At 38.9% G+C, this 25,651-nt stretch overlaps 1 protein-coding gene across 12 annotated transcripts in view; it reads right to left on the bottom strand.

Annotated features, from left to right (window-relative positions):
- Positions 1-25,651, bottom strand: part of rapgef2b (Rap guanine nucleotide exchange factor 2b) — a 171,366-nt gene that overhangs the window by 52,621 nt on the left and 93,094 nt on the right. For 9 of the 12 annotated variants that reach the window (XM_041796903.1, XM_041796904.1, XM_041796911.1 and 6 more), the window contains 2 exons: positions 19,652-19,819; positions 9,141-9,158 (listed from right to left, as the gene is read on the bottom strand). In XM_041796903.1, coding sequence (XP_041652837.1) covers positions 9,141-9,158; positions 19,652-19,819 — 186 coding nt within the window. The remainder of the gene's footprint in view (positions 1-9,140; positions 9,159-19,651; positions 19,820-25,651) is intronic. The other 3 variants (XM_041796908.1, XM_041796910.1, XM_041796913.1) reach the window with 1 other exon arrangement.

Genomic DNA, 25,651 nt, shown 5'->3' with positions numbered 1-25,651 from the left:
TATTGCAACAGGCGATTCTCACATGCCCACTGATTCAGCATTAGCCTATAGTGAGTCCTATTTTTGCTTCACTTTGTTTTTATTTTATGTTGTTTGTGTCCTTTTATTTTGGCATAGTTATCCCCCACACATTGATGGCTGGTCCATGAAAACGTTGTCTTTCATGAAACCAGTCCATGCCGCAAAAAAGGTTGGGGACTGCTGATAGAGCCAAATGCCAGTATGATGAGTTTTTTTATCACTTCTTTTGGTGTAACCATCCCACAATGCCAACATTGTCTCTCACGTTTGACCCTGAAAACAGACTAGTGTTTGTCTAACCCATTGGTTCTCAATTTAATGGATTGGGAACCAAAAGTGGGTCACAAAGCAGTTTTCTGTGGGTGCCCGGAAAATATGTAGGAAAGCCTATGATGTGCTTTTATATTGAAGGACATGTCTCCATCTATTTATTTCACCTTATATTTTGTGCCAGCTCAAGTGCAAACAGGCCAATTTTACATTAAAACATGATTGAAAATTTAAGAAATGGTAAGAAAAGTGGTAATGGGTCCTGATGCTAAACTAGTTGAGAACCACTGGTCTAACTGGTAACTAATCTTTGGCCCAGTAAAATTCTCTTATTTGATTCAGCAGCTGTGTATACCAGATGTCAGCACTGAATTGATTGGACATGACAGATAAGCATTGGCAGATAAACGGATGCATCTGTACATCCTTAAAAGTAAGTGAAATAGCTTTGTGTTGCAGCACTAGATGCCAAAATCTGAGTCTTCTCCATTTGATCAGGTATAAATTATTTTCAAAAAATGCAAAAATGCCCATTTATACTCTTAGATATAAAGCTAGTTGCTAACAAAAACAGTAAAGCACGTAAGAAAAGGTGTTTTTCTTGTGTGGACAGTTGAAGCTGCACCTTTTGTTATGAGAGCCTGCCTGCTCTGCCTCAGCCTCAGACAATGCCTGGAAAGCTGTGTAGTACTACTCACTGGTTTTGGAGCAGATCCAGTCAAAGTAATGGGGGAGGCTGAGTGGGAGTAGGAGGCGAAGGAGGAGGGAGGATGGAGACCCAGAATGACATCACCTCTCCTGCCCTCGGCCATGATGTAATGTATCACAACAACAAAAAAGCTCAGGTGCTTTGCTGTACGGCGCGATCATTAACGTCTCCAACAGTCGCCTGGGGGGTAGAGGACTGGGGCTTCATTACATCACCGCGGTAACCAGGGTCGCGTACTGGGAATATCAGCCCCTCCTGCCCACCCCCTTTGAATGAAGCTTTCTAGGAACAAACAAGCCAATTAATCATTTTTTTACTGACTAATCACGAGCTAAATGTGAAGGCGGAGGGGCAGAGGAGCATCGATCTTACAGGAGTGTGACAGTGACGTGGAAAACACCACTTGAGAATAACATAATGCACTCGAGCTCAATTGCAGAGTGTGCTAAATGCATTTGAGGATGGAGGGGGAGGGGCTTCATGTGCCATTTGTAAACAGTCTGTGAACCTGGCGTGGCTGCAAATGCTCTGCATTTACAGGGCAGGCCATGTGATGTGTTTTGCTTGCTGGTGCATAGCATTAGAGCAATAAAAACCTCATTACACTGCTGGATGACACAGGCAAGTACAAACACACATGACACAGACTCAACACAGGCATGGGCTTTGTGTATGATGGAAGAAAAAACTACCATTGCATGGCAGCATCTGTCATCAGCTTCTTTAGCTCTGTGCAGTACAGGACAATATATACAATATTATGAACCAGAGCCTGTTGAAAGCATTTTGTCAGAGATTCACACAGCATAAAACCAGCAAAGGATAACAACATTTTCTGTGATTAGATCAGAAACTAGCAGTCTTTCAGGAAGGTAATAACACAGTAGAATGAAAGCTTTAACAAAGTAAGACACACTGAAAAGCACCCTGAAACAGTAATGAAACAAACAAACCATGTCACATCAGGACATCATATCTGAGGCTCAGTTCATCATCCAGAACATTTGTTTCTCTCCAGACATTCAGTACCTCACAGCCATATCGGCTAACAATGCAGTCAAAGAACATTAACAGGCTGGAGAAATGTTTTTGATTTCTCCTTAAAACACCAAAGCATTCAGAAGAATATTAAGTTATTGATTTAAGTAGGAGTTTAAAAAGTAAACACTTTTTAAAGTAATGGATGAAGAAAAATAGAAATGATCAACTTTTTCAGACTTTAATGGTCAGTATATATAATGGGAATACACAAAAATCATTGAAATTGATCTGTCTCAGTTAATATCTTTTGGTATCAACAATTCCTGTGAAAAGTCCAAAACTAACAATAAAGTAGCCTTTCTTTCAATAACTTCTGAGATCATATATTTTTGCACTATTGCCAATAAACCCTGGGGCTGATAATGTGAAAAATAAATAAGAATGAAAAAAGAATAAATAAAGAGATGAGCATTGTCAAAAATATGGAGCTTTATCTTTGTGCAACAGAAAAATATTTTCCCGAAACAGCTCAGCAAAGCACTGCAGGTTTCAGGGGGTGTTGTGGGTATTTACAACAATATAACAATATACAGCTATGATATGTAGCTCCCATATTATCCAATACTACTGCATGGCTTGGTGAAACTTTGAAGTTTTTAGACAATAGAAGAGAAGAATACATTTAAAACTGTGGTAAAACAGGCAACATCTGTTCAGCATTTTCAGACATGGACACTGTGCTTGGGCAGTATGGCCATAAAACCTGCCTCACTATAAATGTTTAATTTCCTGTGTTTCTGCTCTTTTGACAGTATTCATCGTCAGTACGTTAAATGAAGACGCTCAACATGACCTGCCTTTTTAAATTTTTGTCTAAGTATCGTAGCAGGGAGCTGCCGGTTTCTTGGTGATGAGGTAGTGTGTTGCAATAATCATCCTAAAGCGCAGGAGGAACGTGACGATAATATCAGCAGCAGAAGCTGCAGAAAAATGTTGAAACAATGGCACGTGAAGCTAAATTTTTGTTATGATATGTCTAACCTGAAACGGTGCATTTACAGGAGAGATGTACAAGTTGATGTCTCTTGTGTGTTCCAGCGGTGATTGTAAATTAATTTAAAAAAATGTTCTACAAATATACTTGGGTGGCTGTAAAGATGCTTGGGCAGCCAACCCAAGAATGAACCATGTGGAAAACACATGTGGAGTTAAACTTACATGAGGCTGTTTTTCAGCTGCTTCTAACTTTGTGTTCATAAAAAACCAAAGTCCTTTAGTCTTTGACTTTTCTCTAAAAATGTGTTGTGTAGATTAGGATGTTGTACAAAATTGTTCACATAAATCCAGATTTTAAAAATAGCCTTTACACTTTTGACCACCTTGTGGGTTAAATTTAGAGAGAAAGTAAGCATCAATTTTCCTCCTGAGCGATACATTTTCACAACAGTAGATAAACACCAGGCATTGCTATGGAAAAACCTGCTGTCTATTACTGTGTTGTTTAATCATAAGTCAAAGAATGACTCTCAGAGATACTAATTGACATAAAGTGGGATTCATTCTGCTAAAAGCATTGACTGAGGAAGAATCTGGTGTGGGGAAGTTTTAGGACTGAATGATCAGTCCAGGGAGGGTTTTAGATGTGATGAATCATCATCCGACAGGGATTCAGCTCTATGATTATAATCAGCTGTTCATTGTCTGTGGTTGAATGATTGCACTTGATCAGCTCTCTTTATAAGAATCAATGAAATTTTACCCACTGATGGTTTCAGGTACACACAGATCTAGTGTAGTTCTAATGGTTAAGAAAAAAACAACCTCGTCAATCAAATTTTCACTGTCAATTTTCAAAGCATATAGAATCTATCCGACCAAGAGGACAATGATACTTAAGCTCAGAGAAATAAAAGGCAGAAATAGGCAGTACTTTGAACATCTCAGAAGCCCTCACATTCATTATCTGTGTTCTTAACACATCATAGACAACCATTTTGAGAAAATCAGCCCTATTCTTTCTGCAAGCAACGACTGAGCTGGTGGTGTTTCAGCATCTTGCTCAAGAAAACAGGACACACGACTGCTTCCACACACACTGCCTATTATAGGATCAAACAGAACATACTCTGATTCATTGATCTGTGTCTATCTTTGTGCACTGGATGTGTTTGTAAGCCAACAGAAGGGCTCATGTCGAGAGAGCTCTTCCACTGCCAGCTCGGTGCATAAATCCCCGACGTCTGTCCCATTACGACGGCTCTAAATAGCATTGTTAGAATGGGAGAGATGATCTAATAAAGAGACTACATTTTCATAGTCGCTGCAGCCCAAGGGATTATTTCATTTATCAAGCTGTTTTTGACACCTGCACGCTGGTCTGAAAATAATTTGGCAGAAACACAGGCAGCCAGGCACGTTGAAAAGATTACACCTGTAGGTTCACAAGGGCGAAACATCTGTCGTGCCCCTGCACCTGCTGCAAGGTGCATGAATCACCCGGGAGAATGGAAAGAGGAGCTCCTGGAGAATAAGTGGCAAAGTTAGATAGTTCCCAACTGAGTTAGAAGTTTATAAGTAACTTGAGGTTTCCGGATCAAATTATAGAATAACTGTGGTGGGTTATGAACTGGATGTCTTCAACTTAAAAATGATGGGAATCAGCATCTGCATCCTCTCCGTTTCTTGCCTAATATTGCTGTTTCTTTCCATTTCACAGCAGAAATAACAGTACATGTTAGCATACTACCATTTTCAACAGAAAACTTGCTTAAAACTGAGCAGAATTAACTCAATTATCAGAAAATAACATGCCTAACCTCATAACGGATTTTTAAGAGCAGTGAGAAAATCTCTGGCATCAAAGAATTGTTGAGTAACTGCCTTGTGATTGGCTGATTAGCTATTTATGTGAGCAAGGTGTACCTAATAAAGTGGCCAGAGAGTAAATCTGTCGGTGTGTCACTTGGTTTTGTGGAAACAGACACTAACAAGGATTTATGTTGGCTTATAAGCTGTATATGTCTTGATGTCTATCTGCTATTCTTGTGATATCCTAACCTCAGGTCCTCAAAAATGATGCAGAAGTGGAAAAAACTGCAATACAGTGAGTGTCCACTTGAGGCTGGGTGCAGAAACACCGCAAGTCACATACACAACACAAGTTAAAAGCTGTTTTTTTTAACTAGATATAAACTGGTTTACAGCCTGGTTATAAACAAAAAAAAAACCCCAAGTGTATCTAATTAGCTAATGTCTTCATGTCCTCTCACTGTACAGGGGGTGATTTTTTTTTGTACCACAATCGTTTCGATTATATATCATATCATTATATCATTTGACAGATAGCTTGACAGGCAGAAGCTACCTTTCTGTCAACCACAGTTTTAGCTAGCTAGCTGACAGGAAGTCAAGTTAGTGGGTGAGCTGTTAGGTTGATCCAAAGTTAGGTTTAGAGAGTGATTTCAATTTGGAAGCTGCCGCAGGTTGGCTCCAAAAGCTGTTTGAGTCCACCTATTGTAATCAGATGGCTGACGTCACACAGGCTTTTGTCTACTTCTTTTTACAGTCTATGGCGAAACCATATGATTTAGCTCCTGAACTGAAACAAACAAATAAAAAGCTTTGGCACTAATTGATCTGAACAGCTGATAGATAATTGGGCTTTATCTGACTGCATCAAAAAAGTATAAAAGCATATCTATTGTTCTTTCATCTTGGGTTAAATGTACCCAGGTTGAGGTAGAGAACACTGTTTCACACTTGTTTAAATGAGACAATAATTCTCATTTACACTAATAAACTCGACTTTTGGGATGGGTTGATGGCAAAAGCTAGTATTATAATTACAATGAAAGCATGATTTATTTTAGCCTTGGAGGGTGATAGATGGTCCAACATCTTCGATAAAGCCATTCCACTGTCATGACTCAAACAGCTCTAAGCACACTTTAAGGGGCCGTGAAAGGGAAATAAATCCTTTTTATTGTTAAGAAAAATAGTCAGAATGATACAACACTGTGTTACTATTTGATCTGCACAACCTCTGAGGAAAGGATTCATTGGGGAAATCCATCAACTGCATGGCAGAGACCAGCAACCTGATGATACAGACTATAATACACCCAGTAGAGCATGAAGTTAAAAGTGCAGGTCTATCACACCTAAATATGCAGGACATTTTCAGCAGTTTCCTGTATGAGTGAGAGCACTAAAAACACACTCTTTCAGAGTTGGAGCTAACATGTATCCCTTTTGTTATAAACTACTAGCTTGCATGCTATGAATAAAAGTGAATGACAGTTGTTATATAAAACAAACCCAATGACGATGACACATGGTGTGGAGAGGGAAGAGACTAAAGCAGTGAGAGAATATTTCCTGATGACACATGAGGTCATTATGCCTGGATTTAAACTGCTTTTATTATGTAATTTATTGGAAGGTGTCTGAAGACATAAAGTGATCACTGCGTGAAGGATAATCGCTCTTACGGGATCAGAGGTGTAAATCTATATTACTTTTTAATGCCTGAATTGTGCAGCTTTCTGTTATTACATCTAATAGGCACTCTGTATTTTATTCATGTCTTTTGATGGCCAATATCCATTATGACCCAGTTTAACAGTCACTTAAATACAATAATATTTTGTAAAGGTTGAATAAGAGCCTCTTTTCTGTCTGTATTTCAGACTGCTCTGATCACAGTCTTTCATCATCTTGTTATCCTCGGCCCTTTCAACATTAAGATTCATCTCGGGGACTGCTTACACAACATGATGTTAGACAGCTCTGCAAATTATATTTTTAGACTCATTCAAAACACATTTTAACCCTTTACTAAGCAGACAAGCACAATAAGCACTGTTATGACTTTCTCAAGTATCCCCTGCAGCCTCCAGCATAAACACTAGCTCCATTAAAGATCAAACAGGCCTGCTGTGAATTTTTAAGATAGATTTTGATCAGATTTAAGTGACACACAAACAGCAATAACAGTCTACTTTGTTATCCTCCTAATACAGGCTCATTACCATGAAATAAATGTCATCTGTCGAGCCTTTTGAAAAATACTCAACTTTCAAAAAGGTCTTTGAATGTCAAAACTGACATGAGAAGCACATCAAATGTCAGGAAGCTTGCTCTGTAAGTCTGGTTGAGAAATTAACCACAGACAGTTGTAAATGAGTAGCTCATTTTCTTCACTAGCACAGGGCAAGATTTCAGCTGGATTATCGTCTGTGCACACTCCCAAAAATATCTGCTCTATTTCTATCAAAGAGTAACGTCTGACATTTGGCTATTAATAACTAGAAACACAGATTTCTTTGCTTTGGTATTTGGTGCTGGAAAAAATGTTTCATTGGTGCCAATTTTAATTATTAATGATGCACTGCAACTGAAAATACTAGTGCATGATTAAAACATTTTATACCACTGAAAATAAATTGATGATTGCTTTTTCTTAAATAATCTCAGTTATTAACGTCTGTTTGAAAATAATAAAAAAGCTTTGAAACAATAAGTCAAGAAATCCTAGATGGATAGAAAGTGAATAATCAAGTGAGGTCATGGTTGATTTGTGTTTAAAGTAAGATTGCCAGAGTTAATGCATTAATTATGATGGCTTATGTAATTAGTGCATTCATGTTTTGAATCACATAAATTGCATGCTTTATTGTGCCTTTCAGTACACTTTGGTTAAGCCACTGAAGTGCTTAAAGTCTAAGACAATAACATTCCAAAAGCTAATTAAATGAGTCAACATAACATTACATTATGGTGTGTTTCAGGTCTGATCTGTAAAATGTAAACATTTGTTATCAAAATTAAATAGATAAACTAGTTCTATGTATTCTTTCTATGAGTCTGTGTATCTCTGACCAACTCATACTAAAACATAAGTATGAATGCTGGTATCAATAAGGACTTGGATTATGAAGGGAGTCAGCGTCAATCAATATTAATAAATCAACCCATATTTACAACACATTAATATATACCGAAAATATTGTGAGTTGCATCCTCAAAAAATTCCTCTGTATAATTTTAAACAAACACCCATAGATGAAAGAATGCAGGAGGAGAGAAGAATGCGTAGTGAAAAAAAAAAAACTGTACAATGAAGCGTTTCTTCCCTCACCGCAGCAGTTCCTACACAATGTCTATTCAAAACCAAGGCTTTTGTATCTGCACAGCTGAAGCAGAGCAGGTTGTCACAAAGGACAGCTCTAAAAATAGGAGCTCGCCTTCTCTTTTTTTTTTTTCTCGGCTGAAGAGTGGCAGGTTTGTTCTCCCCGCTCTCTCGTTTCTCAGCTGCAGGTCTGACTGCTCAACACACCTTGAGCTCTGATCTTTTTAACCTTTTTCTCCCTATACATTTCGGCTCTCTTAGACACCACGGGGCTCCGTAATGAAAAATACTGAGCCTTATAACACTCACACTGATTGTATACCTGTTGAGGAATGGTAACAGTGAATTTTAATGCTTATATCTATGTTGAACATACGAAAGATTTACTTAATCTGGCATAAACGTCTTTCAAAGCCATTTTAATCAAACACTTCACACATTAACAATCAGTAGATTGTCTCCACAGTGAGGTAAGACCCACCAGAACCACACCCAAGCACCCACAGCAGGGATAATAATAATCCATAGAGCCGAAAGACAGTCAATACCATTATCAAGCGCATCAGCAGTGAGGCAAAGAGTTTGAGACACCGTGCACCTCAATCAGCTAAATTGTCACCATTATCTCAGTTTACAAGCCTGCAAGCTTTAACAGAGTGATGCTTATCGTTGCTCTGTCATCACCTGGCGTCGTGACGAGGTCCATTCACATCCAAGCATGCTTACTCTCAAGATCAAAAGCAGGATAATATGCACAGAAGCAGAACACACAGAGAGTTGTTTAGAAGATTCAATTCACATTGCTGGTGATGTTGTTGTAATACAATAAGAGCGTAATGCAGGCTTCCCTCTTTATCAGCAAATAGAGGGTATTTATTAAGGAAGCCTAGCAGCAGCCACAGATACTACAAATGGGGAACAGACGCAGATAAAACCTGCAGCAGAGACACAGACAGCTAAAAAAAAAAACAGCACACATACACATACTATAGTAAACACAATAGACAACACTGTTGATAGATACGGTACCTGAGGTTTATTGCATTCCTGGGAGCCAGGTTAAAGGAGAGAGCAATGGAAAAAAGAAGAGGAGATGAAAGTTATCAAACATGCCACTCCAGAGTTGAGGATGTGAGAACAGTGAGTGAAAGCTGCACTGACAGGTTAAAACGGGAAGTTTTGCACCAAACTGAGAGAAAAGTCAATGTTAGAGAGAAACTGAATGTGATGACATCCTGCCACTTGTTTAAACATCTTATAAACTTCGTAAATTTAACTTTCCCTTGTTAAAATTAGCTACTCTTGTTATTAAGCATATTGCTTCCACCATTTTTGTCTATGTGAATAATGGACTTCTAGTGTTAAGGCACCGGTCGTACTCTTCAAGGTGATTTAACATTTACTTGTGTCAAAGAGAGCGATTGTTTCATCTTCCTTGCAGCATCTTTTTCACTGCTCTAACACTCAGAACATTAATGAATTTTCCAAGGTGAAATTCAACATTCTCAGAGCTTCTATTCAAGGACACGTAGAAGAACACACACACACTTATTATTATTCTGCCTTGCATACACAGCTTTCCATTCAGTGTGCCTGCAGATTACTGAGCAAATCACGTTAACTTGTGAACCTCGTCATTACCACTGAGGGACATTTTTGACCTCTAAATACACTGTAAGACTCCAATTATAAGGTGCTATGTGTAGTGGTTTTAAAATCACTTTATCTTTTCTAAATTAACTTTAAAACCGTAGTACTATGACCTCATACACAGGAGAGTATAGAGATGGAAACTTAGCCTTTATCTCACTCCAACAGGTAAAGTATGAACTTTTATTAAATTAAAAACGTCTCAAACTCCTGCCTTCTGTCCCTGGCTTTGAAAAAAGACTGATTTTACATGCATCAAAAAGCACTGAAAGTAAACAATTCTTAGCAAATGCAAAGTACTGAATTTTAACTTCAGGGACCTAATTCATGTAGACTGGGTTTGAAGCAAGGATGCACCAGCTTAACATCTGGAATGTTTGACATCAGCCTAGCATTGTGGAAGTTTGACACCTAAAGAAGTCATGAAAACATATCAGCATCAGCAGTTGGCTAAATTGTGATTTTAAACATTGGAATCAGCCCTCTTTTTCATGCTAAGTAAACAATGCTTTTAAGTTCATGTGAAGTGAAGTTATGCTGTCAAGCTGCCCAGTACTAAAAGGACTGGGTACTGAACTTGGTACTTATGAGTTCCCCCACTTCATCATGTTGGTACCATTTTGGTACACATGACCATGTTGTTTTCCTGAAATAGAGGACTATGCCTCCTCTGCAGCTTGTTCAAATAACAGTGAGTCAGAGCAATTGTTGGCTGAAGTCAATTACATGTGTGAGTATTCCTCTTAAAACTCAATACAGAATACACACTACTAACTGAAATTGTGGTGTTTTAAATGTCAAAGCTGGCCAAGGCAACAGACATCCTACCAGAAGAAAAAGGCAGCCTACATAAGACAGAGTCTGCATGTTTATCAGCCAGAAAGTAAGTAATCAGCAGCACTGACACTCCAGTAGCCACTGCCAAAAACACAGCTGCAAAAGAAATTTTATGTAAGACATCAGCAACTTTGTTGACTCATTCAGGAAATTATCCAACTGGTCAGACAAGATGTTTTAGAAAAATGGGCTTTGTTGGGCTGGATTAGTACTATTTATATTAGTGTGCACTCAACCACCTCATCTACCACAGCATAAAAAGTGTTCTTTTATTGTTGTCTATATGCCCCTATATTCAAACTAGAGATGCAGAGGTAGTGAACACGAGGGCAGACACTGACATCAATGTTCAAAACATTTCAGCCATGCCATTGTGGTTGTTATGGTCATTACTTAATATGGGGTAAGACTTCCAGAAAGAAGATATTTGTCTTCTGTGTGACATAAAAACATATACTGAATTAAACCGATACTACACAACAGATCAAAATCTGCTATTGACATCAGGTAAAAATAAATAAATAAATAAAAATACATTATTAATACATTCTTTTTACCAAGAAAAATGACAGATCTTAGTTGTAGTGCATACAACAAATATTTCTTATTTACAACCAGTGTCAATTTTGGCAACTAATTTAAATCTAGTATTTGTCTTTAGAGTAGACTTAATTCTTAGTTCCAGTCAACAAAAACTCAAAAAAGTTAAAGCAAAAGCTTGAGTCAATTAAAAGTCCTTCCTCCTCATGCTTTACTTTCTGTGAACCAAAATAAGCCATATTGGGAAATTAACATATATGTTAAAGACTGATATTAACTGATATACATACTCACATATCTTACATGCACTGAGAAATATATTGGTCTCAAATTTCCAGATTTCTCTGGGAAAAAGGCAAAGGAATCTTTCCTTATCAGCAATAACTCCTCTACCATATGTACCTTAAAGCAATCAAGAAGTAGTCAGGTATTAGAGAGCAATGTCACTATCAAGGACAAGTACAGCAAGAACACGATGGCTGATGGACACTTTGGCTGTTGCAGGGATTAAACCTGCGACCTCCTGATTACAGGGCGGCCTCGCTAACCGTCAGGCCGCCTGGGTAGAAGGAGAGAGTAAAAGGGGGTATTGATTGTCTGCCTCCCGCCGCTTGTATAATTATAGAACAGCTGTTTGGGGCCTTTGATGCCCCGCTGGTCACTGGGTAAACCCAGAGGGGGAATATTACTCATCTGCTCAGAGAGTTTGGGTGTCTGAGGAGGTGTGCATGATGAGAGAGAGAGTAAAAAAAAAATCAAGGAAAAAAAGGGCTAAAGGTAAATAAAAGAGATGTTGGAAATTATCAGGAGAAGTTGATAAAATCTGTGTAGCTTCTGGCAGCCCCAGAAACATTTCATATCAGCGTGCAGACAGAATCTCCACAAAGACAATAAATGAGCGTCTGAGAGAAAGATTGGAAAAAAATCTGTGTGTCTGGGTGTGTGTGTGGTGTTGATGTTACAGGAAGAGATAGAGTGTGAGATAAAGTGCAAAAAGGAGAGAAACTGAGAGACGGGGATTATGAGCCTTAGCGAGGGAGAATATAGAAAGATCAAGAGTGTGTAAATGTGTGAGAGGGAGGAGAGATGCTAGAAATAAGCAGTGTCCATTCTGAACAAGGCATCCAAGTGTTAACTTGCTGCTCTGAGCAAACAGGAGACATGTGTTGAATCCTAAACACTGTCCTCTTTCACAGCCTGGCTTCATCCACAGCATATCTAAAGAAAACTACATGCATTTTTTATTTATCTGAATCTTATGCTGTTTAAACTCCTGGATCTTTTCTTTAAATAATAACAGCTATGTTTTCTTTTTTTACGCGTATGATAAAAGCTTTAACAACAATCTTCAAGTAAATGTGACGTCATTCCCCATGATAAGCTCCACACCCTTCAGATACAGAGAAATACAACTTGGCTTGTGTTTCTCAGAGATGGGAGACTATCTTACATCATACCTTAAATCAAAGCAGCTTTTAATCTTCAGTATTACGTGTGGTCTCTGACTTTGATAATAAATCCAAGCAGCGCCTCAGAATTGAAGCCAAAGCTGCCATCTTTCACCTTAGCACTACTGCAAAGGTCAGTCTGTTCTCTCTCTCTCTCTCTCTCTGGAGGGAGCTGAAACACAAACCCATACACAAGAAGAATACATTACTGTAATGAACTCTACAACACAAAAAGACAGAAAATCAGGTGTAACTCTGCCTTGAATTATGCAGAAAGTCAGCTATAACTCCTGCAGCTATACTCAGGTTTTCCTTTTGTAAACTACCTCAGCCATGTTACTGGTGCTTTTCCACTATATGATGCTGGTTTGACTTGCGGTTTGGCATGTCCATGATAGGAAATTAACTTTTCGTGTCATCAGCTTTGTATGCATATAAAAAAAAATCTTCTTTCAACTGTGCAGTTTGGTAAGGCATGGTACACATTTTTTCAATTTTCATTGTCAAAAGTTGGAAAGGGTCCCAAAAAAACCAACATCCCACTTTTTTGGCACACTTCTGTAGGGGTGCGAACCTCACTGATGCGTCCCAAAAAGTTTGAGCTACACACACATTTGAACCAATGTCACTTTCAGTGCACAACATGACTGTCTGCTCTAAGAGGAGTGGGTGAAAACGGGAGAAAAACAGACTAATATCCACTTAAATTAGAGATATCTGGACTCAACAGAGATCCATGCTGTTTCCTGGACAGTAGACACTATGTGGACTTAATTTCAAGTGCACAAAAAACTGGATGAGATTTACACTGCTGTGCAGGTTGTTTTGACCGAGAAACGAGACATATATATTTATGTATTTAATGTTTTTAAATAGGTTCTCTGGGTGCAGGTCCTTAACTGCTTCTGTGGCCTCTGTAAATATTGACAATGGTATTGACATATCTGTAAATATTGATTGGTTAGGGCACATTCAAATGCATTTTTAAGTGTCTAACATGAACAGCATAACACACTGAATGCCATTAGGTTACTCCACATCTTCTGCTGATGTTTTGTTTCCAGCCCAACGACTAAAATAAAAGTGTAGGATTGGAGCCCCGATAGGCTGAATCAACCCAGGGACCAATGAGCTAAATGTACATGAGATCATATGAAGATCTGGATAGATTACTAATATGCAATTTTTTGTCTTAATCTCAACTTAATCTCAAGTTGTCTGAGTCTTTTTACTATGAACAACCAAGGAGTTCATGTTTTCTCAGTGATGTATGTGTCTGTTTTATAAGCAGGATTAAGGAAAAAGTACCAGCTTCATTTTCAAGATACTAGCTTCAGAGGGTGAAGGGAAAGCCTGACCTGACTATTTTTCCCGAGTCTTTATATTTAAAATAAGCTTTAGTGAAGGTTTGACATTGTCTAAGTGCCCTTCAAATTATTTTTTCGTGTAATTGTTTAGCAATTTATCCAGGGTTATATAGGGAGGTGAAGACAGATTGGCCTATTATCTGTTAATGTATTCAGCATAAAAAAGTCCACTTGTCTAACCAGTGCTATTTATTCTGTGATCATTTCAAGTTCTCCAAGTGAAAGAAATTGTCCAAACATCCAGAGGAAGCCATTAATTTGCATGAATAATGCTCTGAGGGCAGACTCTGTATTTACAAGTTCAAGAAATAACTTGAACTGTGTTTAAACCCTGATCGCTAGATAATCCTCACTTCATACAGATAATAGCTCTGCTTCAGTCTGCTCTCTGCTGGAGAGTGGGGGGCCGGGGGGAGCTCTATGTGTGTATGTGTCAGCAGTCCCAGTGGGAGTCCCACTCCTGGGTTAGCATTACATCTTTATTTTAGGTATTAAATTGGCACTCTCCAGAGGAATGTACAATGACTGAGCCTGTTTGGAGATCTGCTCAGGGACAACAGCTGTTCACAGACTCTGCACACCAATGGGATCGAACAGGAGACCTTGGACTTACAGAACAATTTCCCACCAACAATGGCTGCCACTGGCAAAGATAAGCTATTCAAGGACCTAATGTAGGCACAGCACTGAGCTGATGTCAGGGAGTAATACTTCATTTCATCATGCTCACATGAGTTGATCTAAGCATTTAAGTATGAAAGTTTCACCCCTATTTAACAATAACAGGCTGATCTGAAATACCCTTCAGGCGTTTACTTTGTAAATGTATTTTGTAAATAGATTGTCTTTTTTCTTTAATTATATGCGTTTTTGTCATTTGAAGTCTTAGTAGAAGTTGTAGAAATACCTCTGAAAGTCTTTAAATAAATAAATTCATACTGAAGAAATATAAATCCTATATATTACATTAAAGGAACAAAAAGTGAAAACCTTGAAAAGAAGAACATTTTATATTTTTGTATTCTCCTACTTTTTTCCTTCATAAAGTTCTCTTAGATCATGGAATTATGCAACATCACTGCAAACTATAGATTACTCACAGAAGATTATGATTCTTTTTAAATGCTTATGAAGGTAGCATGCTTTTGTGTATGGTTATTTAAGGTTAAACGAAGTGTGGCTGATAGGAGCTAAACATCTGGCAAATGAATCAGCTAAGAGACATTAGACAAAATTATTTTTGTCAGTATTAATTCCAGTGACTATTGAAGCAAAATATTACTGGAACAAACAGCCAAAAACCTAACAGAAAGAGTTGTCAACAATAAAGATAAACATCTCCTGCCTTAATAAAACTCCTTTTCTACGCAATACCTCACACTAGAGGGCCTTTAAACCTCCAGTTTGTTTGCTCCCCTGATGTTTACGTACCTAGCATCACATCTGCCTTCACCGGAGTGACTAAGCTGAATAAAAACCTTGCCTGCTGCAGAGATTTCCTTTCTTCAATGCCAAGTTTCTCTTCCGTGCATTTCTTGCCTCCTAAATATGCCTTAGGGTAGAATGGAGGAAAGACTGAGCGCTGCCTGGCATGCTAAATGCTGGAGATTAGCTTACTATGTCAGCTTAGCATCCGCCCAGATTCAGCTCCTGTGTCGTTCTGCTCTCCTCCACCCCTCTGTCAGCAGCAGCAGCAGCAGCAGCAGCAGTAGCATACTGCGCTCGTGCTAACTTAGCTCCCTTCCCTACTGTACTTCTAAGTGCACTCGAGCACAGCCCATTTGGGACTGCTGGTTGCCATGGCACCGGCTCCATCCCTTCCCACAGGAACGGCGCTAGAGCGAGGAGAGTCGTGGAGTGTGTGACGGGAGATGTTGGGCCATGAGAAAGTTCAGTGCGGTCTTTTGAAAGTAAAACACTGAGAGTCTATATTTAGGAAACAGGGTGGGGCTGGATGAAGGGAGGCTGGATGAAGATGACGTTTGCTGCATTTTTTCCTTTTTTTAATCACAATTGTTCCAAGACGAACCAGATACACTGACATAACCCCCATGGGAGTGTGTCAGGAATGAAGGGAATGTGGTGAGGTTGTGCAGAAAAGGAAAAGCTTGTGTGTAACGACTGCATGCTGCGTATATACATCATTAGTGTGAAAACGTTTTGCTTCCTATTCCCAGGGAAAGAAAGCACAGAGGGGAAACTCTTCCTCTGCTGGAAGTCCAATCCCTTCACATGAATAAAGTCAATACTCTTCCACAAATATGATGCTGTTATTGCATGAGACTTTTCACTGTCAGAGCAGTATAACACACTTCTGCTTTCATTTCCGATCAAAACATCCTCCAACAAATCAAGTTTACTGATTGGTCCAGCCTCCAGCACTGAAACTGTAAAAGCATTGTTCAGAAAATGCATCAAATATGAATAATAAGTGACTGAAAAAAGTCTCTAAATACCATCCTGACTACTGAGCGTGAATCTGAGTAAATAGAAAAGCTGTTAGAACAACAGTAGGGATGTTCCTTGACAATTAATGTCAATTCAGATTAAATACAATTTTAAATTGCATTTATTCAACGAGTTTAAATTTAAAAAACATCCATAAAATAGTCAAAATCAAGCAAAATTTATTTAACTTACAATAACAGCATCTGCAGATGTCTCCAATTCTCTTTGCCAGAGCTGAATGTGGATACACATTGAGTGGTAATACATGAGCTTAACCTGAAACAGCCTACAAACAACTTAAGCTCCCTTTTCGAAATCAATATACTGCCAAACCATGCTGCTCCTATGAGATGCTACCAGTGTTCTCTTTGTCAGCTAAAACTATGACTAAAATTGTCAACTACTCTATTTCCATGAGAAAGACTACACTAATACCCTGTTGGCACAGGATTGGTATTGCCCAGGGTCCTCTGGTAATTTATAAAAACTGCACAGGATGAGTAAAAATTCCAGGGCAAATGATCTACCATAATTAAGCTTTTGGCACATGTTATCTATTTGAAATTCTGCTTAACAGTATGTATAGGGCAAATGATGACAACGTCACCTGAAGAATACAGTGTGCATGACATTGCATTTTTTTCCATGGAATTTAAAAAACAATAACCCACTGTGTGTTTTCATTGTTGCAGCCATGCTGCAGGTGCATCCTCATGTTTTCCTTCAGAAATGTCAGTAAATTAGGGTAATTACAGACCGTTCACCACCAAACACTGACTCCAGGAGGTATTCACAAATTATCAAAGGTCTACAGGTAATAATAATCCCATGTGAATAGTACTTTAGACTAGCAAAAATAGATCTTTTAAAACTAAAAGTAGGCAAAGAGAGTAAATGATTTGAAAAAGAGTAAAGACTTAAGTGTAAGGACGTTTTATGGACGAAAACTAGACTAAAATTTTTTTGAGTTTTCAATGACTAAAACTAGAAAAAAATCTAAAAAGAGTAGGAATGGCTTAGATATGACTAAAACTAATTAAAATTTTAACTTTCAGACTAAGATTTAAACTAAAATTAAAAATAGCTGTCAACATTAACACTGGATGCTACTGATGCCATACATTTCCATTAGGGATTCACGATAATTATCGGCACCGATAAATTATTGGACAATAACGCATATATTTTACATATTTTACTTTTGCCGATAATAAAATATTAACTGATAAAATCCACTGATAATAAAGGCGTTTGTTTTCTTTCTCACAAGACTACACATTCCGAAACAGTAGGTGGCGCTGCAATACACAAGAACCAGTACCACCAGAGAAGAGAAGCGGCCTCTGTGCTAAGAGCTAACAACACGGCAAAGTTGTTCAGTATTTACTGGGAGGATAACATGACAATGTGTGTAGAATTTGCCCCGCAAAGCTCCTGAAGAGTGGAAAGAAGTCTTTGACTGATCTTTAAAGTCATTTAAAATCATCATCCTAACAACGTTAAAACGAAGCGGCAGTAGCCGCTAGCGTGAGCTGCGAGCATTAGGACCTAGACAAAGGTTAAGACAAGGTAGAGTGCTGATTGAGCAGACACTGGAAACTGCAGAAAGTTCGTCAGATCCAAAAGGCAATGCTAATAATGACAAATCATTCTGTCAGTCTCCTGATCCACCGCTGCTTTCATAGACGTATACCTGCCTGCTCTATTTGATGTGCATTCATTCAGTCTGATCAACGTTAGGAACAGAAGTTACAGACCACGGTGGACTTTACATTCTTAACCTATCTCTGATATGACCTATGTCGGTGCATATTTTTAATCCTTATGTAAAACATCAGCTCTATTTCTGACTTATGCAGCAAAAACAAAAAAAGAGACACCCAAAAATCTCCATTTGTTAAGCACGACAGCCTGTTATCATTTGTTTTTATGTTTGATTTGACATAAGTCAGCTGAATCCTTGTTTAGTTAATTGAAATGTCAGATTTGACCACTTGTCAAGAATTTATTCCAAGGGAAAAGGGGATAATGTCAGTTAGAATTAGTTTTAAACATCTTCGCTCACTACATATTAGCCCCTTCTTATCCCCAGATGTGCATAAATACATGGAATAAACTTATTTTTTAAAATCACACAATTGAAAAAAAAAAAAAAGGTTATTATCGGTTATTGGCCATCAGGAGTAGGAAATTATCGGTTATGGGTATCAGTTCAAAAAAATACTTATCGTGCATCACTAATTTCCATCTGCTGCTGACATCCAGATAGTAGAGCATTATGGCAACATGGCAATAGCCATTAACCAATGGTAAAAGGACTGCTAGTGGTAGGCAACTGTGTTACCAGTTTAAACCCAGCGTGGGGCCGGAGCTGAAGGCCTGAATGGATTTAAAAAACATAATTTTTGGGTTAACTGACTAGTAAACTGGTGTCGACTAACGACGGTGCCAAATCTAATTACTAGCCTGCTAATAACACCCATCACTAAGCACCAGTGCTCCTCATTATTGAGTCCAGATCCTCCAGCTGTAAGCAACACATTAAAAGCAAAACTAGGTTTCTTTCTTGTTCATTGATCTCCAAACAGCAAAGTGCATTTTTGAACAGTTTAATTTCAGAGAAAATAAATCTGACTGTACTGCGTCTTGACTTTGCTTTGAAATATACTGAGGAGGCAACTGAAGACACTGAAGTTGTGCATTTATACAGAGTGTTTCAAAAGCAAATACAGCATCAAAAGGACTAATGGCAAGAAAACTGAAAAATCAGAATCAGAAAATTAATTGTACAACGAAAACAAAACAGACAGGGTTTTTCAGGGAGCAGGTAAAGCACAGAAACACTGCAGATTTAAGGATGCTCAATCACACTACATCACTGATTGCAGAGAGGGTAGATCAACACACCAAAGCTAACAGCTGAGCTACAAACAAAACACACACGAACAAACTTTTATCTAGTAAGGCAGGGAAACAACACTAAATCACCACAGAGAGGAAAGCCCAGTTATGATTAGGTAAACTAACTAGAAGGATGCTCTTCCCCAGGACACAAGACACCCAAGCACAAAAACTTACAACAAAGGATCAGATGAGGCCACACAAATGTCACAGCTGTAACACTATGATCTGCACAACAGATTTGTAAGGAAGGAGCAGGACACAAACAGAGCTGCTTCTTGAGCACACAGCGATGCACAGCAGCGATGGTAAGCACAGAGCTGGAGCACAAAACTCTAGTGAAACTCACCGTGTGGTATCCCCGGGCTATAGGTGGCTTTCCAGTGGGGTACGGATCCACTGTGTCAATGATTGTCTGCCGCTCCCCTTTCTGGTTGATCTTCCGAAAGCGCCGGCGAGACTGTCTGTGTGAGGCTTGCCGCTGAAAGTACTCCTCATTTTCATCCATATAGTCCACCTGCAGATGACAGGGAGGCAGGGAGGGAGGGTGAGAAAGGGGGGAGTGACTGTTTTCGTCTTCATTCACACCCTTTCCCTACTCCTCCCCCTCAAAAGACTCACACTTATTCCAGAAAACCCCACCCTCTTATCTCTATCTCTGATTCCTCCTCCTCCACCATCACGGCCTCCTCCTGCCTCCTGCTCCTCTCATTGCATAAAAATAGAAGTGTGTGTGGGCTGTACCGTGCACACCTACGTCAAAGAGTGCTCAAAACACAAAAAGAGAGGCTGAAGCACACAGCTGAGTGATGGAGTCAGAGAAAAACAGAGAGCATGTGAATAAGGCTGGGAAATATGAACCAAAACTCATACATCAGTATTTTTTAGCTGTGTGGACTCTCAATATTTTTTTTCTGTAGAAAAATAAATGGTAGCTACATCACCAGTATTTTGAACTTTGATACCATTGTAGTAAAGAATCAAACAGTACCTATTTGATACCATAAAAAACAGAGGTCCTAGACACCCAAGATTATTTTTATTAATGATCCAAAAACTGCAAACTTCTTACCGCTGTCTAAACTGTACAAAAAACAGTGTTTCAAATGGATATCTTCATTACTTTAAAAATAGGCAGCATCAAAAAGTACAGAGATGTACTGCTATAAAATGTAGGATTCTTGCACTGAAATGCCTGTGTTTTAAAGAATTGAATACATCTTTGATACGTTCAGTCTTAGTCATGTGTATTAAGTTTTAAGCATGTAGGGCGCTAAGGATTCATCATGGGGCTTGATGTGCCACAACTTGGGGCATGAGTCAACAGATGTGTCTCTAGGCAGCAAAGGTCAAGCTGGACAGCATCTCTTTTGTCTGGGCCTTTTCCCCCCGGTGATGGCCCAGAGACTGCCGGCAGCTCTCTGGCCCTTGTGACATCCACAGAACAACCAGGGGCTTGTGGCAATCCAACGACCCACCTGGACGGTACACTAGGCCATGTGCACTCACCACATCCATACCTTACTCTGAGGTGACTTTGTTTTTTCTTTTTTAACAGATTATTTTCCAGTGCCTGCCTGGTAACATGCAAGGACATCTAGAGCATGACAGGGTTTGTGTCAATCCACCTTGCCACCTGATGTCCTCAGGTGGCTTACTCGCCACATCTGCACCTTACTTCAGCCTTTAACCCTTTACCTACTGAGTCTAAAAATGGCGATTTGGACATATATTGTTCTTATGGCTGTAAAATAGTCAGGAAATGCCCTAAGTCTGAGAGCTTTGGTCCCTTTTCCCAGGAATACTTGACCTTGACTTTTCAACATCTGGTTAATGATTATTGCACATTATATGGAATTGTCAGCAGTTTAAAAAGAGAAAAACACAAAAACGGATTTGTTTTTCATGGCTTTTATGAGAAGAACCTTTGTTATTGCTCATGAAGTTTTGATTTGACATTTGAAATGTGAACCTATACATGTTTAGAGCAATCACCAGTTATTTTTTGAGTCTAGGACTCTGGGTGTGCAAAACACAGTGCAAAAGATAACTATATACATAGGCGAAAATGAGTGCAAATAAAGGTGGAAAAATGCATTCTCAACATTCTCAAGTAACATATTGTTATTGCACATGACAGACACACACAAATGCCACTAACGCTATTTTTTGAAAACAAAACACCACTCTCACTCGCTCTCCTTTTACTGTCTTCCTTCACTCTCCTTTCTCACTTGTCTTCTGCCAAAGCTGCCGCTTTTGTGGTGCTGTTCGACATTACCGTAATATATATATACCACACATCATATATTGCCAGAAAGCACAGATTCTCAGCTCTCTGTCAGCATTAGAATTTTTTTAGAATGAGCAAACCTTCGAGGAGTTACAGTGTTGAGAATCCGTGTAGTGGTCTCGCAATACTTCTGGTGTTTTGCTATGGTGTTTAGCTATGAATGCCTACATCATATGGTTGTGAGTACCATAATGAACCATATAGTGTGCATGCCCACAATTCTTAGCTTTCAAACGCCGTTGGAATTTTTCTGATCGGACAAACTTTGATAGAGTTACAGTAATAATACTCTGGACATATAAAACACAGCGCCACTGGGTCAGTAGGTAAAGGGTTAATGTTGGCCTATACAATATCCAGAAATAAAATTAAAAAACGACAATTCCCCATTTAGACTGAGCTGACATCAGTTTTAAAGTTAAGTATTTTGATGTGAATGATATTGTCTTGTCCTACATATATCTCATTTGGTAATAGATATTAAAATCTCAATATATTGCCCAGTACCGATAGGGAAGCTGATGGATTAAAAGAAGCAGTTTGATGGAGGGAAAAAAGCAGGAGAAATAGCCTCTCAAATCTCCATCTCTGTTAAACACATCAAATACAATTAAATTACATGTTCAAACAAGATAAAACCCATGTTTCCATTTTAAATTAGCATGGAGGAGGGAAAAGGCACGTTTGTCCAGTTGGAAACTGGCACAGAAATCTTCTCCAGCATACCAAATAATGAAGTCATATTATCAATTTTGGTCACTTTAATGGGACTAATTTGTGGGTCATGATGGAATGACGTTCTTCGCCTTTTCTTCTTCTGTTTTCTTCTTTGATTTTTTTGGACACACTCCTCATGCTTTGCTACTTTCACTGTGGCTTCACATTTCACAGTGCTCAGCCTTTGGGATTACAACGCTAAAATCTCCCTCTGCTGTACCAAGTGCTGCCATGACAACGGCAGGGGAGCTGTATGTGCGTTACTGAGAGCAAAAGTGCGATTGTGTGTCTAATTGCAGATCTCAGAGCAGTGTGTACATGCACTCTCTGTGTATGTACAGTTTTTGAACATGTGAGAGGATTATTTTCAACGCTCACGTTTGTTGCTGCATGTGTGCATGTCTGTGTGGCTGAAACTTGTAGCACGGTTAATCTATAGTATCTATATCCAAGCTTCGCACAACCCTCTTCACTGATTATAGGGTGGCTTGGCACCGATCAAAGCAGAAGGCCAGAGTGTCTGCAGCGAGCAAAGTGGAGGGTGTTATTACCGAGGAGTTTGTGTGTAGATGATACAGGCTCAGTTACAAGAGACCCCCCTCACCCCACCCCATCTATCCAAGATGCACATTCATGGAGACACAGCAATTACAGCATGTGAGAAAGAAGATAGCTGAGATGTGTGACTGCAGCAGCACAGACTAGCTGTTCTTTCCTTTAAAAAGATAGCAAAGTGAGGATGTTCGCATGCTAGAAATGGTGTATGGTAAGTGCATGTATATGTGGATTTCTGATAACAGGATGCAGCAGAAATGGTCATTTAAGATTAAAGTGGTGGTATGTGTTTGCTTTACTTACCTCAGTGTGTGCAGTTCTGCAGGCTAAAGGGCTAAAGTGATCAATATTTGCACAGCTTTGTTCAATGTGCCACAACGCACTCTGTCCCAAAACTGTTAGTGAAATTCTATGTGTCAATGTTTTAGCCTGTTTTTTCTTATCACATTGCTTTGTGTTCATGGAAATATGCTGCTCATATGAATTTCAAAAAAAGAGGAATCTGAGGGTGGATGTGTGAAAGCTTGTTTGAAAAGACGTGTGGACATTTACTGTAAATATAAGACAGACCACGAAAAATACCCCATTTTCCCATCTGTCTACAATATACATTCATCTACAGTGATAAAATGCCACTGAAGCAGCCCATGTAACTTTAGCTTTAGTTTTTGCATTTCTGTCCAGCACACCATTGTCATTGATTTGGACTTGTGCTACTCCTTTGTGTATAAGTTTTAGGCATGTAGGGCGTTAAGGATGCATCATGGAGCCCAATGTGTCACAGTCGGATGCTTGGGGCTGGGGCGCAAGTGTAGCTTGACACATGTCAGCAGCCAAGGTCAAGCTCGACAGCATCTCTTTTGTCCAGGCCATGCTTAGAGACAGCTGGTGGTTTTCGGGCCATTGGGACATCAACAGGCACAAACCAGTTGCCTGTGGCCACCCTACAACCTCACACGCCACATCCACACCTTGCTAAAGATGTGAACTATTTAGCCCCTGGTGATAAGCAAAGACATCCAGAGCAAGACAGAGGTTGTGTCAATTCTCCTTCCAACCCAATTGTTCCTCTCAGGTGGCTTACTCTCCATATCTACACCTTACTTCAGCCAAATTTTTTGCCCAGATCTGTCTAAAAGTTGTGCACAGTACAGTATGCTGTAAATCTGGAATTCAGGTTGCCCCTCAGTCTGTTTTTAAAATCTCCCCGGGAGATAAAGGTGCAAACCATCCTTCTGCTTGGCACTTTCCATTTCTTTTTTTTAATGCAATTCTTTATTTAGGGGAAATTCAGGGTAATTTTACATATCTACAGTCATGCTTTTACATGGCAAAAGGTAAGAAAAATCCACAATGACATATTTGTATCTGACATGACTTCTCTTGAAAATTCTTCTTTTCTCAGAATTCCCATTTTTCCCTGTTTTTAGTTACAATCTTTTCATTTAGTAACTATGCACAGTCTTGAGGAATGTGTAATCACATCAACATACACTTGAATACTGAGACTGATCAACAAGATTTCTTTTTCCAACTAAGATTGAAAAGCATAAACAATTAGTGTGCAATGAAAATACAATATACAGAATGCTATGTGTATACATTCAGTGGGTACTCATGTAAAGATTTGGTTATGAGATTAACATCAAATTGCATTTATAAAGTATCCATCTTGTTAGTTTATAGAAATCAAAAAGTTACTGGGGCTGACGCTTGTGGGTAGTCCATCTTGACCAAAGCTGTGTGAATCTGTCCATTTGTAATCGAAGGGAGAAAGTAATTTTTTCCATAACATAAATTTCGTTAACTATATCCTCCCATTCTTCGATTGTGGGGGAGTCAGGATGCAGCCAATGTCTGGTTATGGTCTTTTTTCCAGCAGATATTAGAATGTTTAATAAATACATGTTAAAATGTCCTGAAATAAAGTCAACCTTTCCAAAGAATAAAGTGTGAAAATTGAAAGGTATTTTCATATAAATATGCTCTCAATTTTTTTATGCAGCTTTGACCAAAAAGTTTTCATTGATGGACATTCCCAAAAAATGCACTTTCCATTTCATTTAGGTAAGTCCACAACTTGCAGTTTCTCTGCAGCTATGTTAATCTTTTAGTACCATTTGTTTTCACCGTGTCGAGTTTGCGCATCTACTAGTTACAGTCCAGTAGTTGAGCTCTTGGCCTACTGTGATTGTTGTGAGACAGACCCACAGCTCGGGAGCTGCTCTGCCCTCCTCTGCCTGTAATTTGAGTGTCCACAGGAAAACCACTGCTCCATATGTTGTTGTTGTTGTTTCTTTTTTTTTTTTAACTTAACGGTATACTTCCTCACTTTCTTTCTGCATTTATGACCTAACGAGGGGGAAAAGTGGTTAAAAAGAGGTGCCAAACCCTGTTGTGGTTCGTGTGGTTATTTATTCCAGCACATTCTGAGCAGTGAAGAGGCCATTTGCAACACACAAATGAATTGGGGTGAATTTTAGTCGCGTTAGGTCTCCTGCAGCTGCACACACTTGTGGTAATGATGTTGTGTGTCTTAGCATTTTCATACAAGTCCCCCAGGTATTTGAGCCGGAACCACCTTTTAAGAAAAAAAAATAAATAAATAAATAAAAAGTTTGTGTCATGGTTCTCTTACTCAACTGTTTGAATTGTTCAAAGGTAAAAAGTAGGTCTGTCAAAGGATAACATTTTTAATCATTATTAATGTCCTCATCTAGAAATTCCACTGTTTTTGTTTTATTTTGGATTTTTACACTGTTTTAAACTAAGGGTATTTGATTT

This window comes from Cheilinus undulatus, linkage group 10 (assembly GCF_018320785.1).
Source record: "Cheilinus undulatus linkage group 10, ASM1832078v1, whole genome shotgun sequence".
NCBI lineage: Eukaryota > Metazoa > Chordata > Actinopteri > Labriformes > Labridae > Cheilinus > Cheilinus undulatus.
The sequence above is the reverse complement of the archived record's forward strand: the minus strand, read 5'-3'. Positions and strand labels throughout refer to the sequence as shown.